Here is a 26,621-nt window from a genome sequence, read left to right as displayed (position 1 = left end):
CGGACGCCCCACGCACGTCTAGACAGTAGCGCAAGCTCCCCCTCCAGCTTACTCCACCTCGCGTGTTGCGCCCTCTCACGACTGTATAGCAACCTCCACCGTCTCGCATCTACCGCGCCGAATACTGTACCCTCGCTCCGTACAATCGCCCTGCACATGACCTGTTCCCTCGAGCGCAGTCCCGAGGCAAAAGATAGACCGCCCAGCGCGCGTGCCTGCGCACGCCAAGCCCCCCAAGCCAATCTCGCGAGGCGCGCAGGAACCACGACTCAGTCGTCTCGCGCACAGATTGGGCAACCGCGGGCCAGCTTCGATGGCCCCGTCTAGTCAAGCCAGAACTAAAGCCGCCGACGGTCCGCAGCGGTCGGCAGCAAGCGATCGGGGGGAGGAGGCCAGGTCGACGAGGGCTGGATGGACGCGAGTGAGGGAGTACGTAGAGGGCGTCGATGACGCGCGGGGGGCCGGTGACGTCGCGCGCTTAGTGCCCCAGACGTCGAGGTCTCGCGGCAATGAACGCGGGCCCGTAGTCTTCGGCGCGAGTCTCGCGCAGGGCGTCCGAAGCGCGCGCGCCCTGACACGCAGCAGCGCACCCGCCCTTGGCGCGCGGGCGCAGGACGCCGTCGCGCGGCGCTCCTCTGCGCTCCCGTGAGCTGCAGCGCCGCCGCGCGCCGCACAGGGACACACGCATGACCGCCGCCACGCGCGAGGGCAGACAGCGACACGCCGCAACGCGCTCGGAATGCACGCTACCGTCGAGGTCGGCCCTAGCGGAGAATGGAGCGCGTCCGGGGGTCTCGGGGCAAACGGCCTCGAATGGCTCGCGGCGTTGAGTAATAACAAGTGCTGTTTTAGCGGCGTGGCGGCGTGGCTGGCGGGAGGTGCTTGGGGTTGCGCGGGTTTGGACGCGGAGGAGGAGGGTGCGTGGGAGGGATTTGTATCGTGCGGGGCGGCAGGACGGGCGGACGCTGAGAGCGCTCGCGATGTCGATGGGCACAGACAGAAGAGAGATCACGGGGGAAGAGGATCGAGATGCGCATGCGCGGGATCTTGGCCATTGTCAGAGAAGAAGAGATCACGCTCGACGGTCGAGATGCCCCTGGAGACGGAGAGCGACGGGAAATGAAAAAGGACGGCAGGGGACGACAGGGGACGACGTGAGCGGGGACACGCGACGGGACGCGCGTCGCGTCCCAGACCCATCGGCCTGGCGACGGCGTGCGTGCGTGCGTGCGTGGATTGGATTGTTGAAAACGGCGTCGCACGGCAGGATTGCCAAGGGGGGATGATGTGCGTCGAGGCTCGTCGGGGGTCGGAGTCGGAGGGGCCGCGGGGGGCCACGCCGGTACGTTCGTGAACATTCGATCGTCGACGCGGGGGATCGAAGCCCGCAGAACGGAGGCTGGCTGGCGTGCTGGCAGTGTGGGCTTGACGTAGGACCTCGCAGGGACCGATCGGGGGGTGCAGGCGCGGGCTCAGGCTGGGGAGCGAGCCTGTGGCGGGGAGAGCTTCCAAAGACTGGAGCGAAGCCGGGACCTGTCGAGGCTGGCACGGCCGGAAAGGAATAGGAGTCTGCAGGAGTCCGCGGGTTCGAGAGGAGGTGGCGGTGGCGGTGGCAGTGGCGGGGGTCCTGCGGTGGGGATGCCGGGGCGGGCGGACCCCGGCGCGTGGTAATGCGGGGTCGCCGGAGGCATTTCGTGAGCGAGCGACGGCGTCGCTGGGGACGCACCGGGGGCAGGGAGGGCAGGGAGGGGGGGCAGGGAGGGTGGGCGGATGAGGGGGGGGAGAGATGGGACGAGACGGGGATCGGTGGGGGTGGGTGCGGGAGGGCGCCAAGAACGGGGGACGGGTCGGCACGTGTGCGCGAAGGGGAGACAAGATGCAGCGACCATAAAGGACGAGTGCCCCCGCAGCGCCGCTCCCTGCGCTCTCCCACAACACAATGGCTGCCGTCGTCCACCGCCAGCCCCTCCACGCCCACAGCCGCGACTCGCCTGCACCCGGCATCCTCCTCAGCCCCCGCCCGTCGCCGTCCTGCGCCCCGCTGCCCGCCCCGGCCCCTTACCGCTCTCCGCTCCCCCAGCACTCCTCCACACACTCCTCCACCCACTCCCTCTCCACCGTCTCGTCCCCCTCGGACTCAGACGACACCCTCGCGTCCTCCTCCACAAAAACGACCCCGCCCCCGAGCACCCACCGCTCCTCCCCGCCCTCCGCACACCCCGACCCCCCGTCCTCCCATCCCCCCCACACCGCCTCCGACCTCTCCGCAGCCACAGGTCGCCGCATACGCTTCGCCCCGCTCCCAGACCCCCGCCGCCTCGTCCTGGTGACAGAGCATGGCGACGAGCTCCCCCTCCTCCCCGCCGTCTTCGACGACGACCCCGACGACCCCGCCGCCCTTCCGGCCACTCTTCCCCCCTCCGACTCCTCTCACAGCCCCTCTCCCGCCCTCGCCCCCACCCGCTGCCAGTGCCCGCCCCCGCTCCTCCTGCTTGGCCGCTCCCCCGCCGACTGCCCATGCCGCTCCCGCCCAACCATCACCACACCCACCGCCGACAGCACCGCCCACCCCCACCCCCACGCCCCGCCGTCCCCGGGCATCAGCACCTCCCTGCCCCCCTCCCCAACCTCCACCGCCCGCAACGCCTCCCCCCACGCCTCCACCCGCCGCCCCTCCTCCTCTTCCGGCCACCCCACCGCCGCCGCCGCCCTCGCCAAAAAACTCTTCAAGCCCTTCCTCCGCTCCACCCACCACCAGGACGACCTCCTCGGCACCGGCCTCGGCCTCTTCCGCTCCTCCTCCCGCGACAGCAGCCGCACCCGCGACGACTGGGGCTCGCCCCTCGGCCGCTGGGCCAGCGAGTCCGCCACCCCAGCCGCAGCCGCAGCCGAGGGCTCCGCCCCGACCGCCCGCCGCGGCAGCGCCTCGAGCACCACCAAGGGCGCCCCGCTCGCCCGCGCCCAGTCCGCCCAGTCCGCGCCCTCGTCCCCGCGCCGCACCACGCGCCTGCTCAACGGCCGCGTCTACGGCGCCCCGCGGCGCCCCGTCCAGCCGAAGAACGCGTTTGCGAACGTGCGCGACGAGGAGCCCGAGTTTGTCGAGTGGGGGTACGGCGGGATGGGCAGCGTGCGCGCGAATCGCGCCGCGGGTGCCGGGGTTGGTGGGGCGCAGGCGCCGGCGAGCGTGTGGAGTCGCTTGCAGAGCGACGACAAGGTCGTCGTGGGCGCGTGGGGGAGCGCGCGCGGCGCTGCGGGCGAGACGACGGACGGGGAACGAGACGAGCGGGGGAGGACGGTCAGGAGAGCCGGCGGCGGCGGGGGGGCGGTCGAAGACGATAACGACGGGAGCGGGATGGCGTGGGTGCGGAGGAGGAAGGAGGAGAAGATGCGCCGGGAGCGCGAGGCGGAGGAGAAGGCAAAGGCGCCGGACAACGCGCGGCCCCCGTCGACCAGCCCGACGCCCGGCGACGAGCAGCCCGGGCGCACGACGCCGCGCCCGAGCGCGCTCGCGTCTGTGCCCGAGTCGCGCGATGCCGACGTCGACGCCGTGTCGGTCGTGCCCGACGACGTGCCCGCGCTGGACTTCGACGAGGCCGAGGGCCCCCCTGCCGCGGACGAGTCTACGCACGCGGGGGTGCACGCGGACCATGTCTACACCGCCGTGAGCGTCCCCGCGCCGCACTACCACCATCACCACCACCACCACCACCACCATCCCCATCCGCATCACCACCATTCGCACTCGCACTCGCACTCGCACTCGCATTCGCACTCGCGTGCGCACTCGATTGACGCCGCCGTTGCCGCGGCGCACGCGCACGCCCCACAAGCGGCCGCGTCCGCGTCCGCGTCCGTGTCCGCGGCGGCTGGGATAACCCCTGTTTCGGCGGCTACAGCGACCCCTAATGGGGTCCCGGAGGCCCTCGAGGCGGCGACGCCGGCCGCGGCGGAGGCGGTGATCCCCGCACCTCCAGCGCCGGCGGACGAGCCCGAACCGTCTGCGGCCGCGGTCGCGGTCGAGGTCGAGGCGGAGGTCGAGGCGGAGAGCTCCTCGAGCTCGGACAGCGAGGAGGAGACGGATCGGGAGGGGTCGAAGGAGGAGGGCGAGCGCGAGGGGAGCGCGGAGAAGGACGATGAGGAGGACGATGAGGACGACGAGGAGGACGAGGAGGTGCGTGTTGTGGTGTTTTCTTTTTTGTTGTTGTTGTTGTTTGCTTTATGTTTCGTGTGGCTGACGGTGTGTGCCGTGTAGGACCAGCACCGCAAGACGGCGCTCGGGGCGGGCGTCGAGCTCGTCAGCCGCCATCGGGATTGAATTCGCCTCCACCGTCGTCGTCGTCGTCGTCTTCGTCCGTCCGTCTCTCCGTCTATATGCACGACTCCCCGACGTCCAGTCCGTCTTGGCTTCTCTCGTCTATGGCCACGGACACGGACGCCAGGCGACCGCCGCATGCTGACCGTCGAACCCTCGGCGCCCGCAACGCCGCTCCGCCTCGAGACACCCACCGCCTTGCCCCCCCGCAGCGCGCGCATCCACACACACGCTCGCGCACCGACACGCTCGCGCACCCATACTCACCCATACTCGATCGTCTACACCTAATTGCCGCCTGCGCGCGCGGCCGCCAGTCCGTCGAGGGCCCCGGCGCGCACGCCCGTCGCCGCGTCCGGCCGTCCACATGTATTATCTGTATCTTTATATCTCGCGCTGCTGTGCTCCCGCTGCTCGCGTCGTCGCCGTGTGCGTGCGGACGCTGTATATACCCTCCGCGCTCGCCCTGTTCTATCCCACCACACACTCGCTCCGTCTCTCACCTTGTCCCATCTCATCTCATCTCATCTCACCGCACCGGATCTCGTCTGCTCTGCTCTCATCTCGGCTCATCTCGGCTCGGCTCGTCGTTCCCTCTCGTGTTTTATTTCGTCCTGCATCCTAGAACGCCACCCAGCACCATGTCAAACTCCCCCGTCCTACTGCTTATCGTGCCTGCCTTAATCATCGCTCCTAATCTCCCTCTCTCTCTCTCCGTCGTCGGCGCCGTCGCGCTGCGTACAGCCTCCCACCGGGCACAGACACGCTTCGCTCGTACACACACACGCACTCACACACACACACATGCACGCATCCACATGCTTATATGCGCTTTTTCCTCGCCGCCGGCATCCGCACGCCGCCGTTCAAGTCCAATACGCCGCCACCACCGGCGCCGCTCTGCCCTCCCCCCTCTTTTTTATTGGCTTCTGCTTCTTCTTCTTCTTCTTCTTCTTCTTCTTCTGCTTCTTCTTGGTTTTCTCCACCCCCAAAATAACACACGCCCGTACGTCGAGCACGCGTCACTCTCCTTGGCCCCCCATCTCGTCTCATCCCCCTCTCCCAGGTCTGCTCATCCGCCTCGGCAACGACAGCCACCCGCCGTCTTTAGCGCCCCGCGTGCGGCCCACAGCCATCGTATCCGTACACACGCGCACACATTTATATATATACATATACATATATTACCCCCGCCCCGTACACCTCTCCGCTGCTTCCTGCTTCCTCTCCCATACATCTGGTTGGTGTCTTAGGCCTCGGCCTCGGCCTCGGTCTCGGTCTCGGTCTCGGTAGCGGTCTCGGTACTTTACCTTTTTTTTCTTTTTCTTTTTCTGTTCCGTTCGTTCTGTCCGTACCGTTCGTTCTGTCTCTCTCGAAGCTGAAGCCTCTCGGACCTTGTTCGTCGTTTCCCCCCCCCTCCCCCCCTTTCGTGCTTCTTTCTTTGGTGCGTCGGCGAATCGCCGGCGCGCGTGCTTGCTTGGTTGTTTGGTTGCTCGTTCATTCGGATATCTTGGTTGTCTTTTCTTTACATCTCGCTCGACGTGTCTGCCTGCCTGCCCGCCTGTCTGTCCGTCCATCCGCCTGTCCGTTTTTTTTACACGTCGTGCTTCTTTCTGTTTCGGTTGTATATGATAATCTTATTATGGGTTCGACTCGCCTGCGACGCCCCCCGCTCGTTCCAAGTCACCGGCTCTAGTCGACGATGCTGCATGCTATACGATCGACGACGCACACAATGCGGCCTATCTCTATCCACGTCCACGTCTACAGCAAAAGAGAAAAAAAAATAACGCAAAGGCGCTACCAGGGCTCGAACCTGGGTTTCAGGAAGGTGGCCTTTGTTTTTGGATATCAGAATCCTGAGTGATAACCGCTACACTATAGCGCCGACGCCTTGGCACGGTGCGTGTTGGTTCATGGCGCTAAAAGCTCGCTCGTCGGCCGCGGTGGCCCCTTCGGCGTCGAGCACTGGCGCGGCGGGCGCACGGTCGACGGGGATGCGGGACCAGGGGGGGCGCGGTGCGCACGCGTGCGGGGGGCGGAGCACCCGAGCTTCGAGCGCGGAACGCCGCGCGCACCGAGGGGGACAGCGGCGCTGCGCAGGCGCTGCTGTTCGATAGGGTGCTGCCTACCCCTCGATACGCGCTCGAGGCCGGGCTGGCTGGCTGGCTCGAGGGCGGGTGCGGACCGCGTAGGTCACAGACTGCGGCGTCGATGCGGCTCGGCGGTGGGTCGAAGCTGCGTCGCTGGGGTCTTCACTGGGGTTCGTCGGGGACGGACTCGCGGCGGAGTCGCGATCGCGAGGCTGGCGACTGCTGGCGAGGGCCCGCCGGGTGCACGCCAGGCCCGGTGGTCTGGGCGCCAGGCGTGCTGGGGACCTGAATGGATGTGATGCCCTGTGGAAAGGCTGTTCGAGGCGTAAGCACTTCCCGTGCGTGTGTCCCTGCGCGCTGCTGTGCCGCTCATGGAGAGGAGGCGGTTTCCACCGCCGATCTTTGAGAGGACCGCGTGGCGCGCGAGCTGTAGAGGGGAGGTTATCGGACGTACGGGCGGTTTCGGTGCGGTTCTGAGATAACGGGGGGGGGGGGGGGTGCTTGCGCTGTTCATTCCGCAGGCCACCGTGTTCTAGCGGCAATGGCTATAGCATGGACGATGATGAGCGCGCCAGACGTCGTCTGAGGATGAACCGGAGAGAGCATGCGCCGGTGGTCGAGAAGGAAGCGGGCTCATGTGCGCCCTTGTAGATGAGATAAAAAGCAGCGCTTCTGGACATCCATTGGACGCAAGTTGCCAATCACTGCTCCAGGAATAGACTCTGGTAGATGAACGGAAGCCGCTTGTCCGTCCCTCGGAAGTGAATGGAACGGCGTAGACACTCGCGGACCCCATGCATCGCCTGGGCCTGGCGTTCTGCGCGATCGTGAGCGCAAGCTGACCGTGTGCTGCTCGCTGCCTGAACCGGACGAGGTACTGTGATCATGGGGCGGATGCAACCGCGAAAACGCACCCGAGGCGCGTCTCGAGCCCGCTGAAATGTCACCGAGGCAGGAGCACACGCTCCTAAGTGTGGCCGCTACAGGACCTCGGTCTCAGTTGCGGCTACCGCAGACGCCATGATTTCGAAGAGAACCAGCATTGGGATCGTACTGGACGAATTAAGAGCGTGGGGAGCTTAGTCTGTGAAACGGAGAATCGAAGTCGACGCAGGGATACGGCAAGCTCCAAAGATGGAGATTGCGACGAGTATGGGGACGCATTCTCAGAATCCGGATGGACGTTCTGAGCGTGTCAGGGACTTCAAAGACACAAGAGGTTCAACTCCGCGTTTAATGAGCATTTCCCGGGAGATTTCTAGCTTGCAATGTCAAATTGAAATATAGAAGAATACCGCAGAGCCTGCTAGATCGCTGGGGTGTAACCTCAACCTGCCTTGACAGCGTCACGCTGGAACCTGCTGCTGGCACGAATGGCGGCCGTTCCCAGTAACCTGACGCATAGTACGGTCTTCAATTTAACGCGTCATGAAATCGACCATATGCGTCGAGACGAGTCGACACGCCCAGTGAGACTTGCTTGACGGCAGTCGCCTTGCAGTCATTTTCCAGTTTCACCTGCAAGGTCGCAGGCATATGGGAATGTGGTGGCCGGGAGTTGGCCGGAGAAGTGGCCGGTGTGCACATGACCGACGCAAGATCTGACCAAGCGTCAAGGCCCACGTGACCGGTATCCTGTCGCGCGTCAGCAAACGCGCGGGCTGACGAGAGTTGCACAAGGAAACTAGGACGGACGTGATTGATCAGAGGATTGTACTCGCGGACAGAGCGCAGTATATATACCGTCGACGCCCTGGCTTACATCCATTCTCTCTCTCGCTTGTCGCCCCAGGCTCTCAGGCTGCATCCGTCTTCCTCACCCGCACTCAGGCTTTCCCAGGTGCGCATGATTGATCATGGCGTGCCCATGTCAAAATGAGACTCAAGCGCTCCTCCTTTTGTCATCAGATAACCAGAGCCTTCTCATCGACCAGCATATCCAAAATGGCCCCCATCGACAAACCAATTGACGGTGAGAAGTTTGATATCGTTTACATTGGCGGGGGGAGCGGCGGGTCTGCAGGCTCGGTATGTTCAGCTTTTGCTGGATTCCGGTTCTTGGTTTGCTCACCTTGCCTTCAAAGCGTCGTGCTGCTCTGTATGGTGCCAAGGTCGCTCTGATTGAGGAGAGCGGGAAGCTTGGGGGGACTTGTGTGAACGTCGGTATGTCGTTCAACGCTACGATCTATATTTTTTACTCATAGTGATGTCATAAATTGTAGGATGTGTCCCTAAAAAGGTCAGTATGCTTCCAATGGTCCTTCCGGGTATCCTGACCAAGTATATATGAAGATTATGTGGCATGCTGCCGATATCGCAGAGAAACTCCACCACGCTGCCCATGGATATCACTTTGATCTGCCCAAGGATAGCTCCACGAAGTTCACCTGGTCAACGTTCAAACCCCAGCGCGATGCCTACATTCGCTGGCTCAACGACATCTACGACAAGAACGTGAACAAGGAGGGCGTCGCGTACCACGAGGGACACGCCAAGCTCACCTCCCCGACCACCGTCCAGATCACCCGCCCGGACGGCAAGAACTACTCGATCAACGCGGACAACATCGTCATTGCCACGGGCGGACGCCCTACTGTCCCGTCCGATAAACAGATCCCCGGAGCGTCGCTCGGCGTCGACTCGGATGGGTTTTTTGACCTTGAGGATCAGCCCAAGCGCGTCGCGGTCGTCGGTGCTGGGTACATCGCCGTCGAGCTCGCAGGCGTCCTCAAAGCGCTCGGCTCGGAGACACATCTGATCATTCGCAAGGACCAGGTGCTGCGCACGTTCGACCCCTCGCTTTCTGAGGTCCTCACGCCGTGGATGGAGCACACCGGCCTGCATGTCCACAAGAACTCGCACGTGCTCAAGGTCGAGGGCGCGAAGGGCCAGACGCTCACTGTGCACACGGACAAGGGCGAGGCTATCGAGGTCGACACGCTCATCTGGGCTATCGGGCGCACAGCGAACACCGAGAACCTGGGCTTGGAGGACGTCGGCGTGAAGACGGACAAGAAGGGTGACATCATCGTGGACGAGTGGCAGGCGACGAACTTGAAGGGCGTTTGGTCGATCGGGGACGTGCAGGGGAAGGCTCTGCTGACCCCCGTCGCTATTGCCGCGGGCAGGCGCCTCTCAAATCGTCTATACGGCCCTGAGAAATTTAAGAACGACAAGCTCAGCTACGAGAACATCCCGACTGTTGTTTTCTCGTGCGTCTTTAGACCAAGCTCGTTTGTTATACGCGCTCACATCACATTGTCAGCCATCCTACCATCGGCACTGTCGGTCTCACAGAGCCAGAGGCCAGGGCGAAATACGGCGACGATGCTGTCAAGATCTGTAAGCCAGTTATTTCACTAATACATAGTCTCAACTCACGTCTTGTAAGATAAATCAAACTTCCGCGCACTCTATTTCTCCATGTTGGCCCCAGAACACAAGGAGCCCACCATGTACAAGCTTGTCTGTGTAGGACCAGATGAACGCGTCGTCGGCGTGCACATCATCGGTGCTGGGAGCGACGAAGTGTTGCAAGGTTTCGCTGTCGCTGTGAAGATGGGCGGTGAGCTCTCCGTTAATCTTTGTGTTCTCAAGACATATGCTGAGGACTTCCTTACAGCCACTAAGCAAGACTTCGACGACACTGTCGCCATTCATCCGACATCTGCTGAGGGTGCGTCTTTTATGTATCTCGCTGAACGACATAGCTGATGGTCAAATTTTTCAGAGCTTGTTACTCTCCGATAGACAGTGTTTACGAAGAGATAATTGAGGAAAATTACGAGGATCATGTAACGTTTGAGTTGTATAACCTACAGATAGTACCATGGAATTATTCGAATTATAGAATACTCTTGTCCGAACAATGTACGTGCGGTCATTGGCCAGATCCGAGACGCGTAAGTTGGCTAGCCACAGGCGCGTCTAAGTTCTCACTGCGCCCTCACTACGCCACTTTCAGGGTTACTCGTTGCATATATCTACTGTCGCCCTCTTGCTCTCCTATCATCTGTATCCTTGACACCGTCGGACAGAATACCAGACTTGTAGCAGGCGTTGCCGAAGTTCCATTTACTCGTCATTCTCCGAGCTGAGCCTGTCTGGACCGGCCACCTTACAGAGAGCAGTTCAGAAATCTCTGAGCTAGTACATCATCTAGGGCGCCTTCCAGCTCAACCCGTATATTCGTTCTCAAAAGAGAAAACGTTGACCATGATTCTGTGGACCACCGATTCGAACGAGGCGCTCACATTGTCCCTCGGTAAGTCACCCAAATAGTAATTCCTGCCCGGATCCAAATTATCAGGTTTCCTGCGTGCGTGCACTGACCTCGATCCCAAGTTCGCGCTCCAAAAGACAAAGAGGTGTTAGGAGAAGATGAATCATACGAGAACTTCCACCCTACATTCACATATCCAGTGCGTATGCTGTGCTTGCGCTGTTTGTGCTCTTGGACTGACCTCCCGCCGCTTCCCTTGAGATTTTTGGCGAACAAGAGAAGATATATGGGTATCGGGATCTGGTCATAAACGTACGTCTCTTTCGATATCCTTGTGTCTTTGCCCAGCCTTTCACAACTCTTTCGTTATTCCGAACCCACAGCTCAGCTTTGCCTCAGGCTCACTAGCATATTTCCTCGACATCAATTCCTCTGCTACGCTCGAGAGCTCGTCCACGATTGACGATGTGCGGGGGACGCTGGAACAGTTCATTCCCGCAGATTACTACAAGACGGAGGAGGCGTTTCTAGGAAGAGTGGAAGAGGAAGCGGATACGTTCCGGCCTTTTGGCGAGAAGGTGTATTCATATACACGAATGGCTCCGGGCGCCGCGGGGAAGGGGAAGGGCGTAGGTGCGCTGGACGAGGCGGACGCAGACGCAGTCGTGTTCGAGGTGTGGCATGTGAGTTGGTATTCGGCAGGCTTAGGTCTGGCAACTGGTTTTAATCCTCTTTCAATGTTTAGGCCAAATGGAACACGCCTGGGTTCAAGATGTACCATCGACGGATGCAGCTTTTCATCCTGCTCTATATCGAAGCAGGGTCATATATCCAAGAAGGGGAGGAATCGTGGGAGTTTGTCGTCCTGTAGGTACCTCTCCCTGCTCATTATACCAGACCGACGTCCCGCTGACACGACTGTGGTCTGTATGCAGTTTTGAAAAACGGAAGCGACGCACAGCGTCGCCAGTCGAGACGTATCACTTTGTCGGATACTCGTCGCTTTACCCGTTTTATTGCTATCCCGAGAAGGTCCGACTAAGGCTCAGGTAACATCTTTTTCACGTTTTGTATGCCTTCAATTTACAGACTTCAATTTATCAGCCAATTCATCATCCTCCCGCCCTACCAACACAAAGGCCATGGATGTTCGTCGACCGTTCCTTCTTCTTGTGCCACAATATCGCTCATCACATCGCTCACCTCTCCAGCCGGCTTGTATAACGCAATCTACCAATATGTCCTCTCCCAGCCGCTCATCGCCGAACTCACCGTAGAGGACCCCGCAGAAGCGTTCGAAGACCTGCGCGACCGGAATGACCTCAAGATGCTCCTGAATCACGAACAATTCATGTCGGAGGCTTTTGGCGACGCTGGCGTGTCTACATCGAGCGGGGGCGGAAAAGTAGGTGGCGTTGGCCCACAGAGGAGAAACAAAACAAAAGCGTTCGGCAAGACTCGCGGTAAGCTGGAACCTCCCGCTGACAAGGCGTGGATGGAAAAGTGGAGAAAAGATTTGAAAATCGCTGCGGTAAATCCCGTTTCATGTTCTTGTTTTGTGCAGGACTGAGGAAACCAACCGTAGCGGCAATTCAACCGATTGATGGAGATGCTCATCCTCTTGCACTTGGACCCAGCAGACGCAAGGGCGATGCGTGCCTACCGGTTGCAAGTCAAGGAGAGATTGTATCGCTTTAATTATGCAAGTCCATCCATTGTGATATAACCCTTTGGCATGACTGATCGCAATGGGTTGTAGGAGGTCCTAGTGCAGTTGGAGGACAAGGAGCGTCTAAAAAAGCTCCAGGAGACATTCGACAGCGTCCGGGAGGACTATCAACGGATATTAGCCATGGTCCACTAACGATATTGATCTCATGGCGAGATCTTATGCTCGCTCTGCCTGCGACATGGCTTTGTATTTTATTATTGTTATCGCATGGCCTCGCCTCTTCCACCCGTGTCACGGATCACAAATTGAAAAAATTCGGATTTCGAAAGCGGTGGTTTCTTCCTTAGTGTGAGATCCTAAAAGAGGCGCACACGGAGCCGCTAAACAGTTCTAGTGTACCCTGGGTGCATAGGAGCCAATTTACTTATGTTTCTGAGAAAGCCTTTTGAAATAGGTACGAAGTTCCCACGGCCTCTGCACAATTACCGTCCTTCGACTCACCTCAGTCTTTTGACTTGTCTTCTCTCTGTTCGGCTGGCGGACCCAGAGCCTCGCTGGTCGCGTGTCTTAGGAGAGCTCTGGAGAGCTGTGCAAGGTTTGTAAACTCTGCGATTTCGCTGCGGCGCCGTTACCTAAGTATATCTGTTTATTCTTAGTAAGTACCAAGAAAATTTGGCGCGCGAGGCCGACGAGTCATTCGGCAAGATGACTTGTAAAAACGCTGCCTTTGCCTTTGAGTCATAACACGTAGCGCGCCCCAGTTACCAACATGGCCATCGAGAGCAAATCTGTCCCGTTCACCATTCTAAACGCGTTCACCGACGATATCGCGGGTGGGAACCCCGCTGCGATCGTGTTCATATCCTCTCTCTCCGCCTATTCCGACGAGGTGCTGCTCACCATCGCGAGGAACTTCAACCAGCCGATTACCACCTTCGTCTCTCCGGGTCCTGTTCCAACTACCAGCGACGCTGAGATCGCAGAGTTCGGCGCGCGCTGGTTCACGCCGGACGTCGAAGTGCCGATGTGCGGGCACGGCTCACTCGCGGCTGCGAAGGCGATCTTCACGCACGGTTCCCTCGTCCCCGCTTCTGTAAACACCCTGAGGTTTGAGTCGGATAAGGGCCGTGTGGCTGTTGCGCGTCGTGCCGAGGACGATCGTATCGAGATCGCGTTAGACGCTGCATCTCTTACCGAGCTCAGCAATGAGGACGATGCCACGAAATTGCGCGCCGCTCTTGAGCGAGCGGTGGGGAAGGATGTGAAAGTGAAGTTTATGGGTCGGGGAGACGCGAAATATCCCCAATATGTACTTGTGGAGCTCGACGTCCTGGACCTGGGTGCACTAAAGGTAGATCCACAAGCTCTAGTCAGTTACATCATTTTTTGACACATGGGGTCTGAGGTTCTGACTATGTCACTTGCCACCAGCTTGACTCCCCGTTTGGCGTACATGTCCTGACCGCATCCCCAACTACCGGCCCTCCTGATGTAGCATTCCACTCCCGCATGTTCGCACCAGCGGCCGGAATCCCAGAGGATCAAGTATGCGGGACCGCTCACTGCCTCCTTGCACCGTACTGGAAGGCCAAAAAGCAATTGTCGGGGGCCATCATAGCTAAGCAAGTAAGTTCCAGAGGAGGAGACTTGAGGGTCGTTGTCGACGAGGTTGAAGAGCTTGTCAGACTCGCAGGACATGTGAAGGTCGTGTCCAAAGGAGAGTTGTTTTTGTAGCTTGATCGGCGTATAATCACTGTACATTTTGAGGACTTTTATGTACCTTCCCATCTATTGACCTGCAAGACCTTACATTCTAATGTCTCGACGACTAGGTCTGCGGCTGTAGCCACACAAGAAACTGCACAGCAAAATCGCTTAGCAGCGCCCAGCACTCCGTTGCCCTGTTCCGTTGAAGCCATACCCACATTGGTTCTCTGACAATTTGTAGTAATTTGCCTCCGTATTTTCAACAATTCTGCAATCACAGTAAAGACTACAAAAACCAGGTCCTAGATCTTGGATTGATTCCTGTCGATGATTGTGAGAACCCTGTTTCAGGGCTACGCAAGAGATCTTGAAACGGTGGGACTGACACGGAAGAAGGTCCCATCAACATCAAATGTTGCATGCGTCCAGATACGTACATGGGATGATGGCAAGGCTACTTTATCCACATATTTCCGATATGTCACCAATTGTCGTCTTCGGCAGTCCGATTTTCCCACTGCTTTTTCCCATCCTAAATCACGGTGAGCACAAATTTCTTCAGGTCTTCTACCCACTCCTCAGATAAATAGCACTGTTGAATGACGATCCTCTGCAGATTTTGACGGCCATTTAGCCTATGGCGGGTAAAGGCTCGTTGACGTTGACGGCAGTGTAGATATGATCGACTTCAACATGGTTTAGACGTATAGATTCAAGGTTCGGAAACAGGGCTATCTGGTCGTGCGCCTGCGTTGCGACATTCCCGGGATTCTGGTCGACAAGCGCGCAGAACATTGGTGCAGCAATATTGGCGAGATGAATGTGTTTGAGACGGTGCGCATGTCAAAATACACCACGAAGAGTTGCGAGGCTCCAGAGGGAGAAGGTATCCATGCGAAGTCGAAGAACGACAAGGTCACGAATATGAATCGCTCGAACGATAGAGACCATCGTCCATAATGGCAATATAGAGAACTTCAATTCAAGCGCCCGCTCTAGGCGAGAAGAGACAGTCTGCTCAGGTGAATATGACCTCGACTAACCAATGCCCCTCAAAGATCTGCCAATTTGTATCGACATAAAACCCAGAGGCGATGTATCTCTTAGCCACTTTGCCTGCCTTTCGAGGACAGAGAGAAGCACGTTGACAGGAGGGTCGTGGTTTGTTCTAGACACACAAGTCAGAAGTAATTGCGCTGTGCCAGGGAACCGTATGCCTGCGAGGAGGGCCACGCAACTTCGGAAGGTGGAGCTATATAGCAAACCCCCAAAATGTGTCTAAGGCGTGATCAACCTGAATATCATAAATAATTTTTTCAGAAAGTGGCCCAGGGTCAAATTCACGATCAAACACCACTGCCTCTTCATCCTCAGCGAGAAGCCCAATTTGTGCCTTGAATTGGGCAGTGGACACAACACCGAGTTGTCCGAGTCCTCTGTATCCCAATTCCCATACGGTGTGGTAAAAAAGCATCCTCGTCAGTTCCTCTTTGGTGATCCGTGGCACGTCGTTGAACTGGATGTTGAACTTGGCGCACAAGTCGAAGTGAAGGAAGTAGTACTCGGGGGGAACGGGTTGAACTGGAGTAGGGCCGGGTAACATGCTATGTGGAATGTTCTAGTTGAGATAAAAAAGTGTTTCATAGTATTTCAAGGAAAGTGATCGATGAGATAAAATCACTCACCGCGACCGTAGTATGAAAAGGGTTCAAAAACATGCTCAGGTTAAAGAGAGGGACAACCACATCTTCAAATTCGAGCACTAGTCGATTCAATCAATGAGCAATTAACGCAACCGAGATACTTAGACAAAAAAAGAAGATAGAAGCTATGCACTCATGCCATTCCCAAACCACGAGCCTTTCCACCACCCGTCCCATAACACGACCGAGAATAGCATACCGGACGTGCACGGGAATAGCCATAAAATCGCGTCGGAATTTCTCTGAGTCCTTCTCACTGTGCGTTTCATTGCGCATTTTTTGACGGCGGACACCGTAGATGATGAACGCGCTGGGCAGCATTCATGAGAATGTAGTGTGCTAGACGCGCCAAGTGAGTGCGCGGTTGGCGGATGGTGCGGTGCTTGAGAATCGATGGTTGTGGAATGTTGAAGATGGTGTTGGGAGCACTATATACGAGCTGAGAGAGGCGACGGAGGGGAGTTAGGACCCGGAAATAATTTATGATCTTCCTTGGAAGGATTCAAGGAGAAAATCCCTATTGAATTGATGCAAGAGTCTATGAGTGCTGCACGAGTCACCTTGTCGAACCGTGAAAAAATGTCTCCTCGTCGAGTTCCCTCAGTAATCGGGTCGTGCACGCCCGAAGTTTATATGTCGAATGCAATAAAGCAGTCACTGCATCCCAGCTCAGCTCGTTCGATTTCTCGTCGTCTGGTGGCCCAAGAAATAGCTCGACGAAAAAGTTGCTGAGTACAAGGGTTGTAATCTCATAAACAAGCTCAGTTGGAAGAAGAATAGGCTTCTGCGCATTGATTTCAACACAATTACCAGCATTGGAGCACTGGAGATCAGATGAGGTCTGGCGCGGGCAACGAGCGCGGCGTCGACTCATTTGTTTCGAGCGACTTCTGTAGAAAGAATGGAGGCAAGCTACAATTAGGAGCTTTCAGGAAACACAACCTTCCGTTGGTCTTTGAAATTCAGTAGGTTCTCGCAATCGCCCACTTGTAAGTTATCACTCAAGGAGAGAAGAGAGAGTGATGGGATTGGCGATAATACGATATGGGGTGGAGTGGACAGCATGAGGCCTCGAGGAGTTGTGGATGAGTTCAACGCTGATTAAAGCGACATTTCTCAGAGTGGTGTGCTGATATTGGTAGATGAGTAGTCAATGAAAAGGATGCAGTAATACAACAGTGAAGATCGTCTTCGACATGCACGATGAACTAGATGAGACAGACGGAAACAAAAATCGGACCTTGGAATCTCCACGACGCTCGATGTGCGCCAATATTCCTACCCCAAGGCTTTCCATCACTCTGGGTCTCGCCAATCGCCATCCAACAGCCTCACACCCCTCCTGCCTAGTCTCCTCCTCCACTCCCTCATCTCCCCTTGTACCCCTGCCTCCAGCGCCCGTCCCGACACTGCCCGTCCCAACCACTTGACATTTTTCAGCTGCACAGCGCGAAGCTGGGGAAGACGCGGGAGGAGGTATTCCAGGTCACGGAAGAACCTGATGTTCGGCCGTGGAATGGTGAGGATCTGTAAAGGATGCGTGGACCCCGGTGGCATAACCAGCATCGGAAGAGGATATTCAAGTGAAAGGTGCTTGAGCGCAGGAGAATCGAGGAGGATGCGCGACTGTGATGGCTGAGGGACAGTCGGCCAGTGTTTTGGCGTGTTCACGTGGAGAGTCGTGAGATGGGAGCCATGTTGGGCCAGGAGCTTGCTAGTGGGTGACGAAACGCTATCGTCGTAAGGGGTTACCATTAAATGGTGCAGAGAAGGAAGGGATGCGTTGAGAAGAGAGGAAAAGAGGGGCGACAATGGTATTGTGACGAGGGCGAGCGAACGCAGGCGGGAAAGACGGAGTGGTGGGGCCGATGGGGCAGGCATATCAGGTTCGAGTGTATATGCATAATACTGGTGAGTAGCCTCGTCATCTGGGCTCGCAAGCTCCAGTTCTTCGATGCTTGGACAGCATCGAAGCAATTCAATGAGAGGATCATACATGTCAGGAACGTAAGTCCCAACTTGAAGAGGAGATACCTTCAGCCCTTTCAGGGACTGAAGCCTCTCGACGCCATCTTTGAATAACAAAGTCTCCAAAGCCCTATTGCTCATGGCCAGATGAATATGGAGAGTCAAGCGGTTCAAAAAAGGCAGGAGCGGAAACAGCTTTGTGAGCAGCGAGTCGATGTAGAGTGCCTCTGGTTTAAGAAAGGTGATCTCAGAAATATCGAGAGATTGGACCCATCGCCCTGGAGTAGAATATGGTATCCGCCGGATGGAATCCCACTTCTGGTCAGAAGTGTACAGGTAAGACACAAATTTCTCCAACGAGGACAAAGCGAAGATGTTGACGTGTGCGTAAAGCAGTGGCAAAGCAATATCCTAATGAAAAGGTCGCAAAAATCTATGAGTTAGTGTCCATAGAACATGTTGGGGAGCGCAGATAATATGGATCAAGACACACAGTTGCAAGTCTGAAGCCCCAAACGAAAGGCGGCCTGTCAGGAATCAAACACTCACCATCCAGCTTTTACACACAAATGCAGTCCTCCAGTTAAACTTACAAGCCATTCGCCTCTGCCTCACCTCCAACTTCTCCAGCCCGTCCCCTGCGAACACATAAGCGAGTACTTTGGACCAGACTTCCGCGGGTAAGGACTTGGGCGGGCTCTTCTTAGGCAGAAGGGGGAGCAGAATAAAGCTTGACGGATGTGATGCGAGAGGTCGTGGACGCAAAAACACAGCCGGTGGATCGATGAGAGTGCCCGTGTAGCTCATCGTGTCCGAAATACAATGCGCAGAGTTAGCGATTTTACAGATGAGTCAAAAGAAAGCGTGTGATTAAGCTGGCATAGCAGTGAGTAGGGGGTTTGAGCAGAGATGACCGCTTCTGCAGACGAGGTGAGGAGTACTACGTGGTGGTGTGAGCAATGGACAGAAGCCCTGTCGGAGTCGGCGACATTCGCCTTTGTCAAGGCGTGTGACAAACCGTCGCTTGTATCCCAATCTAGAAGGCGTAGTCACGGCGTTCGACCGTCGCACGGAGAAAATAGACCTCGCTCAGACAGTGGGCACGTTTTACAAAACATCTCACTTATCACCTTATATTGGATTAATATCGTGGGGCTTTCTATGATATACGAAGGGCAATTCACATCGCTAGCAATGTGTGGGTATCCTAAGGCCCGAACAGGGGTACAGTGGGGTACATATGTGCTAATTCAGGAGGCGGCGGCGGGCGTTTTCGACCCACGGCGACCAAAATAAGAAGTCAGGCGATCGCGTTGGTCCATGCGTGGGCGTATTGGACGAGAAGCAGTCAAGTCACCTTTGAATGGTGGGGATCCAGACGAGGATGTCGGGGCACTACTAGACCTAGAGCGTGATTTGTTCACTTCCACTGAACATCTGGTGAATCAGCGGCAGAGAATGAACAAAAAAGAGACGAGGCACCTTGCTGATCTTTAACTTCAGTTTGCGGAGCCTCTTTAACGGTGTCCGATTCTACTATTTGCACCGCGCCGGTCTGCTTTCCGGTCAGAAGGTTGCGGATTGCTGTAGAAATAGGTACGGCTGGCGGGGATACCAGAGTTTCTATGGAAAACGAGGACGGAGACGTAGGTGAAGGGGACGGTCTAACGATGATGATTTGCTGTGGAGTGATAAACAATTTGACGAAAATCTATGAATAGGACTTAGTGGGCTGACTTTGAGCGATGACAGCTACGGCTGGCACATACCAGGGTTGAGAGGGCTGTGACTATGGCTGTCATGACCAGCATGAAAGCAGACGCGCCTATGCAGATCATTATCATGTTGTGAAGATTTACGATCAAAGGCCAGTGGGTGTAGAACAGGTCAGCGCCGACGGGTAATTAAAAGATTGGGACGAGTAAAGGGTTAAGGGAAGAACGGTGATTCAGTCTTTCCTTGGAAAAGCAGCCTATTTATGCACAAATCACTTAGGAGCTTTCATTGCTGCATAGCCTCCTTTACTGCTCTAGACCCGCCATCCGAGACATTCAGCACTCCTATCTGCGAGCAGAGCAGCCCAAAACATGATTGCTCGGAGACGACCTACATAGACTGACCCGACTCTGCGACTGTCGATGGGCTTGTTCGGTAGAGGAAGAGAGGGCTTAGTAACCTCAACAAAAACAGATAGCACGATTCGTCTGAAAAGGTAAACCGTATACCATTATAGGAAGTGGCCGTATTCTAAACTGGACAGAAGCGTAATAGGATTCCTGTCAACCAAGCTCTGTCAAATGCACTGACAATCCGAATTCAAGTGAGAAAACGTACAAGATAGGGTAAATCATTAATAGCCGTAGAGCTATAAGACGGTGAATGAAAACACATGAAGCGGCAGCTACCAGGGGGTCTACACGGTGACGGCTCTTCTCAAACAAGTCTCGCCCCTCGGGGGAACAAGGACCAACTTGTCTTCCAGGTCCTGCTGCGCCAAATCCCCTAGCTCCCACAAAAAGACTTCGTACTGCGTCTGGGCCAGGGTATCGTCAAATCCGTCCATCAAAGAGGATAGCGCAACGAAGATTTTGAGCCTGTTGAAGAGGGGCTGGCGGGTGCGAGAGTAGATCGTATGGCGAAGATATTGAGAGAGCTGGCCATACCAGATAAGGCCATGGACGTGAAGCTCTTCGAGCAAAGGTGTGATCCACGGTAGGTCCTCAAGGAGGCGCCAGCCTTCGATGCCAGCATTCAGACAGCTAGTGAAGTGGATGTGGAGGCATTTCAGAGATGGGAGGGGTTGTAATGGCGCGTCCGTAGTCGGACGAGAGAGCATGCCCCTGACAGTGAGTTCCTGCAGAGCAGGCAGGGGCACGGGTACCAGCGTGGAGGGGAAGCTCGCTGACATACTCAAGTCCATGGACAACGACTGCAGTGTTGATGCCAGTGCCGTAAGGATCCGCTTTACGGCAGTGGCAATAGTGTGCGTTTCCAACGGCGTGAAAAAACGTTCTTCCTGCATCTCATTCTGAACGCAGAGGGCGTGGTCGGAGACGGATAGGATGTGGGTGTGACGACGGTCTTGAGGCAAGGACTCAAGCATATCGGCTACGCGGGGGAGCTGTTCGGCGGTTTTGACACCGATGGACTGCAGCCGAACGCTCGCAGATATAAAGTTCGTCCAGCGGGCAGCGAGGGCGAGCGAGCACCCCGTCGTGCCGTCGTCCGTACATGCGAACTCAAAGATGAGTTTCCAGACTTCCATAGGGCAGCGATCCATAGTCTGTGAAGTGAGAATAGATAAGATAGAGAAAAGAAAAAGAACAGCCTAACGACTATGCGGTGTGGGGACGCTTGTGAACCGAGGAGGGCAGATGCTTCCCTGTCTCTTATACGTCCATAGACGATCCAAATTGTTGCAGATTCAGCGCTTTAACTGGAACGTGGCGTGTCCCTTGCGTCACGTCAGCCACATTCGCTTGTGCAGATCGGGTCGCCTCAGGAAGCTATCCAAGGGTTCATGTCGTCTTCGAAAATGTTTAAGCTTTAAGCAGGACAGCTGATCATGAAACACGGAAACTATTTGCACAGGGTAGATCCAGATCGCGGGCTACAGATTCCATTGGGGCAACCTGGGCGACATGCTGAGGCAACGTTGCGTACAGCAAGTATTGATCGATATTTCCCTGGTTCTGCGGCTGCAGTTTCAGTGAGAGAGATGGCGAACTCGACGGGCTTACCTGGCAGCCTACAGAGACGGAGCGGTTTGTTTAGCACTCCAGAGGTTTCACTGCACTGCGCAACGCTGATAGATGCCATGAGAGAGATCGTGAGAAGACATGTCATTTCGCGAGGTATAACTGATACCACTGTCGTCACGTATGTAATTCTCATCACGTCATGTAAAAACAGACTAACGCAAACTGAGACCTAGAGAATCTAGACATAGCGATGTAAAATACAGTAAATCCTTCCATCGTGTAAGTCCGTGATAGTATGGATTACAGACATGCATATCATTACCGATAACATCAAAATCTCTCTCCCGCACGCCCCCTAAAGTTGCATTCCACTAACAGCGGAACTACACCAGCATCGCCCGGCTCCAGAAAGAAATCCATCAGCGTCCACGCTCTGATCCTCGGCCCCTCGCCTAAGTCCGCCCTCCTGTCGACAGTCTCGCTGAGCGCATCTAGCAGCCTCCGCGCCACTCTGCTGTTCACGCCTTCGACGCCGAACCCGAAGCGTGGCCATCCGAAGCCCGTGGACACGACAGTCGGAGTGGCGAACGGGAAGGACGAGGCGGAGAAGTAAGTTATGGACAGTACGGGAGTGGATATATTGTTTGCAGAAGGCATCAGCATGCTTGTTGAAAGATCGACCTTTTCGGGTATCGACAGGAAAGAAGGGATGTGGTACCTGCCGGTCGCGGCGTCAGGAGATGGGGAGAAATCAGATTATAGATAGACCGACCAATCATGCGTCCTCACTAGGGTCCCCTTCAGCTCCCAGGTAAAACCCTCTTTCGCGCTATCGGGCCAACGCGTCGGGTGAATTCCCATGCCTTCTAACCCGCGATCCCAACCTGTCCCGTCCGCGCCAAACCGGCTAAACATAATCGCTCGTCCTCTGACCTCCCCCAGCCTCGGAATACGGTTTTCGAGAAACCACATATCCAAACCGCCTGGACCTTGAAGGATATCTCTCCTCACTGCCATAGAGAATTCGATTGCACCGACGTCCGCATAGTTTTCCTGTTTGATCGACACAACGAGTGTTTCGCGGGATGATATGGGCGATGTGAGGAACGCATGCAGGTCAGATAGAATCTTCAGGAAGGGCGTGCGCTGAGGATATGTGCTGTGGTAGGATAAGAGTTTCCCTTTGATCAAAGAGAGACGAATATCAAGCATTCGGATGCCAGAGACAAGTTGAACAAGCAAAGGGGTATCAGTAGACTGACACTGGCTGACAGGCCAACCGTAGAAAGCCATACTGAAGAGGCGTTATAAGTTGGGGACCAGATTTCAAGACAACATAGCCTACGTGTCATGCGTCCCTAAAAATTCATCAGGTTTCGTGCGTGGGATGGATATCTCAGAGTGAAGACGCACCAGGGAGACTAAGGGAGTGTAGGGGTGTCCTGTCTGGCACTTGTGACAGAAATGCCGCAAGATTGCGTTTCTCGAAAAGCAAGATATCAACATGCTCCTTTGAGGCCTGTGACCTATAGTGTTATTTGAGAGGGTGAAGCTAATGAGGTCTATTACGCACCCGTCTGTAATATACCCGCCACGGGCATACAGGAGAGACCTTTACAAGCCCCCAGGGAGCTCTTCCTAGTTTCTTAACTTTCACCAAAAATACCTCACCAGAAATAGTTTCTGAGGATGGAGACCATGCACCCTTAGAACTAGGAGCGATGCTCCTAGCCCCTATCAGAAAGAAATGGCGATCGGCGTGGGGCAAATCGATTGACGCATTCGAGAGGACTGTGCACTCCTTCTCGTCTCGCTGCGAATGCGTTCTGATAGACACGATCGAGTTGGTGAGGTTTATGAGCTTGCGGCGCATGTCGTTGCAATTCAAGGGGGATTTGGGACTCCAGAAGGCTGCGATCAGGCTTATGAGGGGTTCAGAAACGGAAAGACAACCATGAATGGATCACACCGTGCATTGCCCGCTGCGACTGTTCCGACTTCCCCTCTTCCCATCAAACTCCGATGACTCATAATCTCTCTTATTGGGGGAACGAGCGTCACACGTGATACACGCGTCTCGGTGGTCGCGTCAATATCCTTCTCTCAACTACATCTCGTGAATAAGTTCTGGTCATCTGAAATCTTCTAGCCAGTCATCAAAAAATAATACAGCGAAGCTACCAGTAGGCAAATAAATGGCATCACAAATAGAAGAAGAAGAACCTCTCGTGCCCGTGGGTCCCCTTGACTCTCTCATGATTTTTTCAGCTCTGACCCGAATCGCTGGGACAGATACTTACGATATCCGTGCATGATCTCCGTTATTTCGCAGGACTGCTCCGTGGTGTCAACTTTGCAAATGTCAGCTCGACTCTCGTTCGTAGGCCCCCTCTAACGTCATGACCAGCGCGCTACCACGAACATCACGAAGACTGGGTTCACAGTGACAGTCGAAGAAGCTCGTACTCTCCTAGGTGGCTCATATCTTCTCAGGCATATATCCTCTTACCTTCTTCACCGAAACAGCAACTGCTTATGTATTCGCTGACACTTTTGATGAATATGTGTACAATCCGCCGCCAGAGAGCCGCCCAAACTCTCCCGTCCCTGGCACCCAATCCACCGACTCCGACTTCGCCGAAAATACCGCAGTAGAGATACCTCTCAACAGGCTTATTGACTGTCTCAACTTATTTCACACATCGGGTGCAGGCACCAGTGGCCCTAAGCAGAAAAGCTGGCGCCACGCTGGTGATGATGACGAGGACGACGATGCACCCCATGCTAATGCGCTGGACCACAATGGGCGCATTGATCAGTACTTTTATCATGGGACTGGGGAGAAGGGGGCAGGCATGCGTATGTCATATGTCGGTCCTGGTCATCCTTTAACGTTCTTGATGTGAGCATTGTTATATTGTTTCTGACATCAAGTCGGAACCTGATCGTCAGCGGACACCAGTGCTGGAGAAGCAGCGGGTCCGACAGCTACGTTTGAGATCGCGACATATGAAGCGGAACCGCATCTCGAGCTTCCCTTTGATGCAGATCAAACGTGTGTTTCTGTACTGTATTCATCAACCGCACGTTTCTCTGACTCCTTTCTTCGGTCAGGGTGCTGAAGATTATACTGAAGGTCTCTTACTTCATTCGTTCCCCTTGATCAGGGGCTCACGCAATGCTGCAGTCTTCCTGGCTTCGCGACGCGCTCTTCTCGCTAGATCCATCCTGCGACAAACTCACCTTCATAGGCAATCCGCCAATTCAGCGGGACAACACGCGCGCGACTACATCTCGATCTGCGGCTCTCAAACCGATGTTGCGCATCCAGGCTAACGGAATCCTTGGTAGCACAGAGGTCCGTTTATCCCCTTTAAGCTACTCGAATTTCGTTCACACCCTAACTCCTTTTCGCTACTTTGATCAATGCGTGCGCCTGCGCACCACGTATTGGTGACAGATGGACTACCCAAACGATCGGGAAGTCCTCGAGACATTCGAGTGTGCGCAAACCACGAGCTTTAGGTATGAGCTCCTTCTGACATTTGTAGGTATCTGTCGCTGACGGCAAGCGCCAGCTACCGTCTGGCGCATATAGCGCGCACCGCACGTGCGTTGCAGAGCTCGACGAAGACGTCGCTGAGGATTGACGCGGAGGGGCTGCTGAGTCTGCAGTTCCTGATGCCCTCACCGAAGCCGCGCGGAGGCACGAGTGACGCATTCATCGAATTTCGCGTAAGCCTCGCGGTCAGCATATCCACTCCCTCTGACATCCTGACCCACGGTAATGAGTAGTGCCTGCCTCTCGATGACGATCTCGTATAGGCGCCGCTCGCCCGCACTGCGCGGACTCACCTTTGTATTGATAATTCTGACTGTATATCGCTGTCTGTAAAAATCTATTAAGCAAAGATGTCTCTTTACAACAACCGGAAAGCACACGGAGCTCAATGTAGACTGTGCTCTAGATCAGCCCATCGAGGAAACTCGCAGAGGTACTCTGATGCTTTTGTGATTCAGCACGTCGAGATGATGGCAGAGTAGATGAAGGGAGGTAGTCAGATATGATTGAGTCGAAGTCGGCTGACAGTTTTGGGGCTGGAGGGGATAGGCGTCGGTATATGCACGAAGACACGACGAGGCGACAGGGCACTGACCTGCTGATGCCCTCGCTTTGACTGACGACTGGTAGAAGTTGCCGACGATAAGTCGGCGGATCGCACCACCGTCCAAAGGCTGCACAATATGCTTGAACAAAAATTCTGTCGTAGAGACGTGGCGCGCGTACCTCAGCCTCAACCTTTCTGGGCGCCTCAGCCGTCTTTTGAGCTTCCTTGAAAGTGCCCGTGGGGCTGGACGCCTTGCCTAGATATGCCAGGACATCGCCCTTTGTCAACATGCCGCGAACACCCGTACCCTTGATCTTCTCTAGGTCAGGGATATCGTGCTCCTGAAGAAGACGAGAAACAGATGGGAAGAGGGGACGCGAGTATTCTATGTATTTCGCAGGATGAGGCGGCACTGGGGATGGCGAAGGAGGCGGAGGTGTAGCTTCGGACTTGGGTGTCTCGTCAGGCTTTGCGACTGCGGGTTTGAGCTTGGGAATCTCCAGGTTAGAAATGTCATCGCCCTCTTCTGCTAGGAGGGCGATGAGTTGGCCAACTGGAATGTTCTTAGCACCATCAGGAACCTACACGCACTCAGTCATGAGTTCCATTCCTGCATCGCAAAATACATGCATGTTGAGCGTACGATGATTTTGCCCATCACACCGTCCTCCTGTGCCTCGACATCAATGATCGCTTTGTCCGTTTCCTAATGCGACGTGGATACCATGCACTGTCAGTCCATCATTCTTATTACAAAAGGGAAACGCACAATTTCAAGCAGGACATCGCCCGCGATGAACGATTCGCCCTCTTTCTTCTTCCACGAGGAAATCCCACCCTCGTTCATCGTCGGCGACATCGCAGGCATCTCCATATTGGTGATTGCCCTGCGCGCAGACGTCGAATGCAACCCTACACATACCCCAACGAAGTTCGGTCACTGTGTATTCATAAGCACTGCCAGGTGAGAAACGGATGCGCACATCTCTGAGAAGCGGCAGAGCGCGCAAGAGTCGACGCTGCGCGCGAGATTGACGAGATGGCCATGGGTATCGTGGGCGGTGGTGGGAAAGGAGTGGTGCGCGCTGTTGCCGGCGCTCAAGTGTGCAAAATCCACGACTGACGCAGGATTGG

General features: G+C 55.9%; 13 protein-coding genes across 13 annotated transcripts; 6 read left to right on the top strand and 7 right to left on the bottom strand.

The window, feature by feature from the left end:
* Positions 1-313: 313 nt before the first annotated feature.
* Positions 314-4,315, top strand: HETIRDRAFT_424690 (uncharacterized protein; the record flags this gene model as incomplete). Its single annotated transcript, XM_009543943.1, has 8 exons — positions 314-645; positions 769-917; positions 1,001-1,154; positions 1,278-1,342; positions 1,445-1,667; positions 1,736-1,812; positions 1,911-4,171; positions 4,253-4,315. The coding sequence occupies 8 exons, from the start codon at positions 314-316 to the stop codon at positions 4,313-4,315; spliced, it is 3,324 nt and encodes a 1,107-aa protein (XP_009542238.1).
* A 101-nt stretch (positions 4,316-4,416) lies between these two features.
* On the top strand, positions 4,417-5,423 carry HETIRDRAFT_448490 (uncharacterized protein; the record flags this gene model as incomplete). The annotated part of the gene is made up of 3 exons (XM_009543942.1): positions 4,417-5,086; positions 5,184-5,318; positions 5,407-5,423. The coding sequence occupies 3 exons, from the start codon at positions 4,417-4,419 to the stop codon at positions 5,421-5,423; spliced, it is 822 nt and encodes a 273-aa protein (XP_009542237.1).
* Positions 5,424-6,226: 803 nt separating this feature from the next.
* Positions 6,227-7,042, bottom strand: HETIRDRAFT_448489 (uncharacterized protein; the record flags this gene model as incomplete). Its single annotated transcript, XM_009543941.1, has 3 exons — positions 6,227-6,436; positions 6,501-6,937; positions 7,000-7,042. The coding sequence occupies 3 exons, from the start codon at positions 7,040-7,042 to the stop codon at positions 6,227-6,229; spliced, it is 690 nt and encodes a 229-aa protein (XP_009542236.1).
* Positions 7,043-8,081: 1,039 nt separating this feature from the next.
* HETIRDRAFT_379293 (uncharacterized protein) lies at positions 8,082-10,255 on the top strand. Its single transcript, XM_009543940.1, has 9 exons — positions 8,082-8,245; positions 8,314-8,433; positions 8,490-8,568; positions 8,628-8,644; positions 8,698-9,617; positions 9,671-9,747; positions 9,797-9,970; positions 10,028-10,081; positions 10,136-10,255. The coding sequence occupies exons 2-9, from the start codon at positions 8,350-8,352 to the stop codon at positions 10,153-10,155; spliced, it is 1,425 nt and encodes a 474-aa protein (XP_009542235.1). The 5' UTR covers positions 8,082-8,245; positions 8,314-8,349; the 3' UTR covers positions 10,156-10,255.
* A 164-nt stretch (positions 10,256-10,419) lies between these two features.
* Positions 10,420-12,586, top strand: HETIRDRAFT_60992 (uncharacterized protein). The gene is made up of 10 exons (XM_009543565.1): positions 10,420-10,669; positions 10,750-10,826; positions 10,889-10,939; positions 11,011-11,310; positions 11,373-11,494; positions 11,563-11,676; positions 11,732-11,775; positions 11,839-12,158; positions 12,213-12,344; positions 12,387-12,586. Exons 1-10 carry the CDS (start codon positions 10,621-10,623, stop codon positions 12,489-12,491), a joined length of 1,314 nt encoding a protein of 437 aa, XP_009541860.1. The 5' UTR covers positions 10,420-10,620; the 3' UTR covers positions 12,492-12,586.
* A 471-nt stretch (positions 12,587-13,057) lies between these two features.
* On the top strand, positions 13,058-14,114 carry HETIRDRAFT_438246 (uncharacterized protein). The gene is made up of 2 exons (XM_009543939.1): positions 13,058-13,668; positions 13,731-14,114. The coding sequence occupies exons 1-2, from the start codon at positions 13,069-13,071 to the stop codon at positions 14,031-14,033; spliced, it is 903 nt and encodes a 300-aa protein (XP_009542234.1). The 5' UTR covers positions 13,058-13,068; the 3' UTR covers positions 14,034-14,114.
* Positions 14,115-15,258: 1,144 nt separating this feature from the next.
* Positions 15,259-15,978, bottom strand: HETIRDRAFT_115317 (uncharacterized protein; the record flags this gene model as incomplete). The annotated part of the gene is made up of 3 exons (XM_009543938.1): positions 15,259-15,624; positions 15,692-15,768; positions 15,909-15,978. The coding sequence occupies 3 exons, from the start codon at positions 15,976-15,978 to the stop codon at positions 15,259-15,261; spliced, it is 513 nt and encodes a 170-aa protein (XP_009542233.1).
* Positions 15,979-16,817: 839 nt separating this feature from the next.
* HETIRDRAFT_457304 (uncharacterized protein) lies at positions 16,818-18,642 on the bottom strand. The gene is made up of 2 exons (XM_009543937.1): positions 18,227-18,642; positions 16,818-18,088 (listed from the first exon to the last, which is right to left on the bottom strand). Exons 1-2 carry the CDS (start codon positions 18,482-18,484, stop codon positions 17,006-17,008), a joined length of 1,341 nt encoding a protein of 446 aa, XP_009542232.1. The 5' UTR covers positions 18,485-18,642; the 3' UTR covers positions 16,818-17,005.
* Positions 18,643-18,927: 285 nt separating this feature from the next.
* Positions 18,928-19,488, bottom strand: HETIRDRAFT_311554 (uncharacterized protein; the record flags this gene model as incomplete). Its single annotated transcript, XM_009543936.1, has 3 exons — positions 18,928-19,106; positions 19,160-19,388; positions 19,447-19,488. 3 exons carry the CDS (start codon positions 19,486-19,488, stop codon positions 18,928-18,930), a joined length of 450 nt encoding a protein of 149 aa, XP_009542231.1.
* Positions 19,489-20,729: 1,241 nt separating this feature from the next.
* HETIRDRAFT_311201 (uncharacterized protein) lies at positions 20,730-20,957 on the bottom strand (the record flags this gene model as incomplete). Its single annotated transcript, XM_009543935.1, has 1 exon — positions 20,730-20,957. A coding segment is annotated over one exon (228 nt), but the record flags the coding sequence as incomplete, so codon positions are not given.
* Positions 20,958-21,708: 751 nt separating this feature from the next.
* HETIRDRAFT_311254 (uncharacterized protein) lies at positions 21,709-22,876 on the bottom strand (the record flags this gene model as incomplete). Its single annotated transcript, XM_009543934.1, has 3 exons — positions 21,709-22,096; positions 22,151-22,672; positions 22,788-22,876. Coding segments are annotated over 3 exons (999 nt in total), but the record flags the coding sequence as incomplete, so codon positions are not given.
* Positions 22,877-23,573: 697 nt separating this feature from the next.
* Positions 23,574-25,203, top strand: HETIRDRAFT_122682 (uncharacterized protein; the record flags this gene model as incomplete). Its single annotated transcript, XM_009543933.1, has 10 exons — positions 23,574-23,612; positions 23,671-23,739; positions 23,786-23,852; positions 23,905-24,280; positions 24,341-24,433; positions 24,493-24,514; positions 24,566-24,736; positions 24,839-24,903; positions 24,957-25,113; positions 25,174-25,203. The coding sequence occupies 10 exons, from the start codon at positions 23,574-23,576 to the stop codon at positions 25,201-25,203; spliced, it is 1,089 nt and encodes a 362-aa protein (XP_009542228.1).
* A 139-nt stretch (positions 25,204-25,342) lies between these two features.
* On the bottom strand, positions 25,343-26,397 carry HETIRDRAFT_309435 (uncharacterized protein; the record flags this gene model as incomplete). Its single annotated transcript, XM_009543932.1, has 5 exons — positions 25,343-25,476; positions 25,536-25,614; positions 25,667-26,068; positions 26,131-26,193; positions 26,257-26,397. Coding segments are annotated over 5 exons (819 nt in total), but the record flags the coding sequence as incomplete, so codon positions are not given.
* Between the last annotated feature and the right edge of the window lie 224 nt (positions 26,398-26,621).

The sequence above is a fragment of the Heterobasidion irregulare genome, assembly GCF_000320585.1.
Source record: "Heterobasidion irregulare TC 32-1 unplaced genomic scaffold scaffold_02, whole genome shotgun sequence".
In the NCBI taxonomy this organism is placed as follows: Eukaryota; Fungi; Basidiomycota; class Agaricomycetes; order Russulales; family Bondarzewiaceae; genus Heterobasidion; species Heterobasidion irregulare.
The sequence above is the reverse complement of the archived record's forward strand: the minus strand, read 5'-3'. Positions and strand labels throughout refer to the sequence as shown.

Excerpts from the sequence above, each read along its gene's own strand:
- HETIRDRAFT_379293 (XM_009543940.1), top strand. The coding sequence starts at position 8,350 with ATGGCCCCCATCGACAAACCAATTGACGGTGAGAAGTTTGATATCGTT. Across the intron at positions 8,434-8,489 it reads GCGGCGGGTCTGCAGGCTCG|CGTCGTGCTGCTCTGTATGG; the intron begins GTATGTTCAGCT and ends TTGCCTTCAAAG. Across the intron at positions 10,082-10,135 it reads TCATCCGACATCTGCTGAGG|AGCTTGTTACTCTCCGATAG; the intron begins GTGCGTCTTTTA and ends CAAATTTTTCAG.
- HETIRDRAFT_60992 (XM_009543565.1), top strand. The coding sequence starts at position 10,621 with ATGATTCTGTGGACCACCGATTCGAACGAGGCGCTCACATTGTCCCTC. Across the intron at positions 10,670-10,749 it reads GGCGCTCACATTGTCCCTCG|TTCGCGCTCCAAAAGACAAA; the intron begins GTAAGTCACCCA and ends CTCGATCCCAAG. Across the intron at positions 11,677-11,731 it reads AAGGTCCGACTAAGGCTCAG|CCAATTCATCATCCTCCCGC; the intron begins GTAACATCTTTT and ends TCAATTTATCAG.
- HETIRDRAFT_438246 (XM_009543939.1), top strand. The coding sequence starts at position 13,069 with ATGGCCATCGAGAGCAAATCTGTCCCGTTCACCATTCTAAACGCGTTC. Across the intron at positions 13,669-13,730 it reads AGGTAGATCCACAAGCTCTA|CTTGACTCCCCGTTTGGCGT; the intron begins GTCAGTTACATC and ends ACTTGCCACCAG.
- HETIRDRAFT_457304 (XM_009543937.1), bottom strand. The coding sequence starts at position 18,484 with ATGAGCTACACGGGCACTCTCATCGATCCACCGGCTGTGTTTTTGCGT. Across the intron at positions 18,089-18,226 it reads TTGTGTGTAAAAGCTGGATG|GATATTGCTTTGCCACTGCT; the intron begins GTGAGTGTTTGA and ends CCTTTTCATTAG.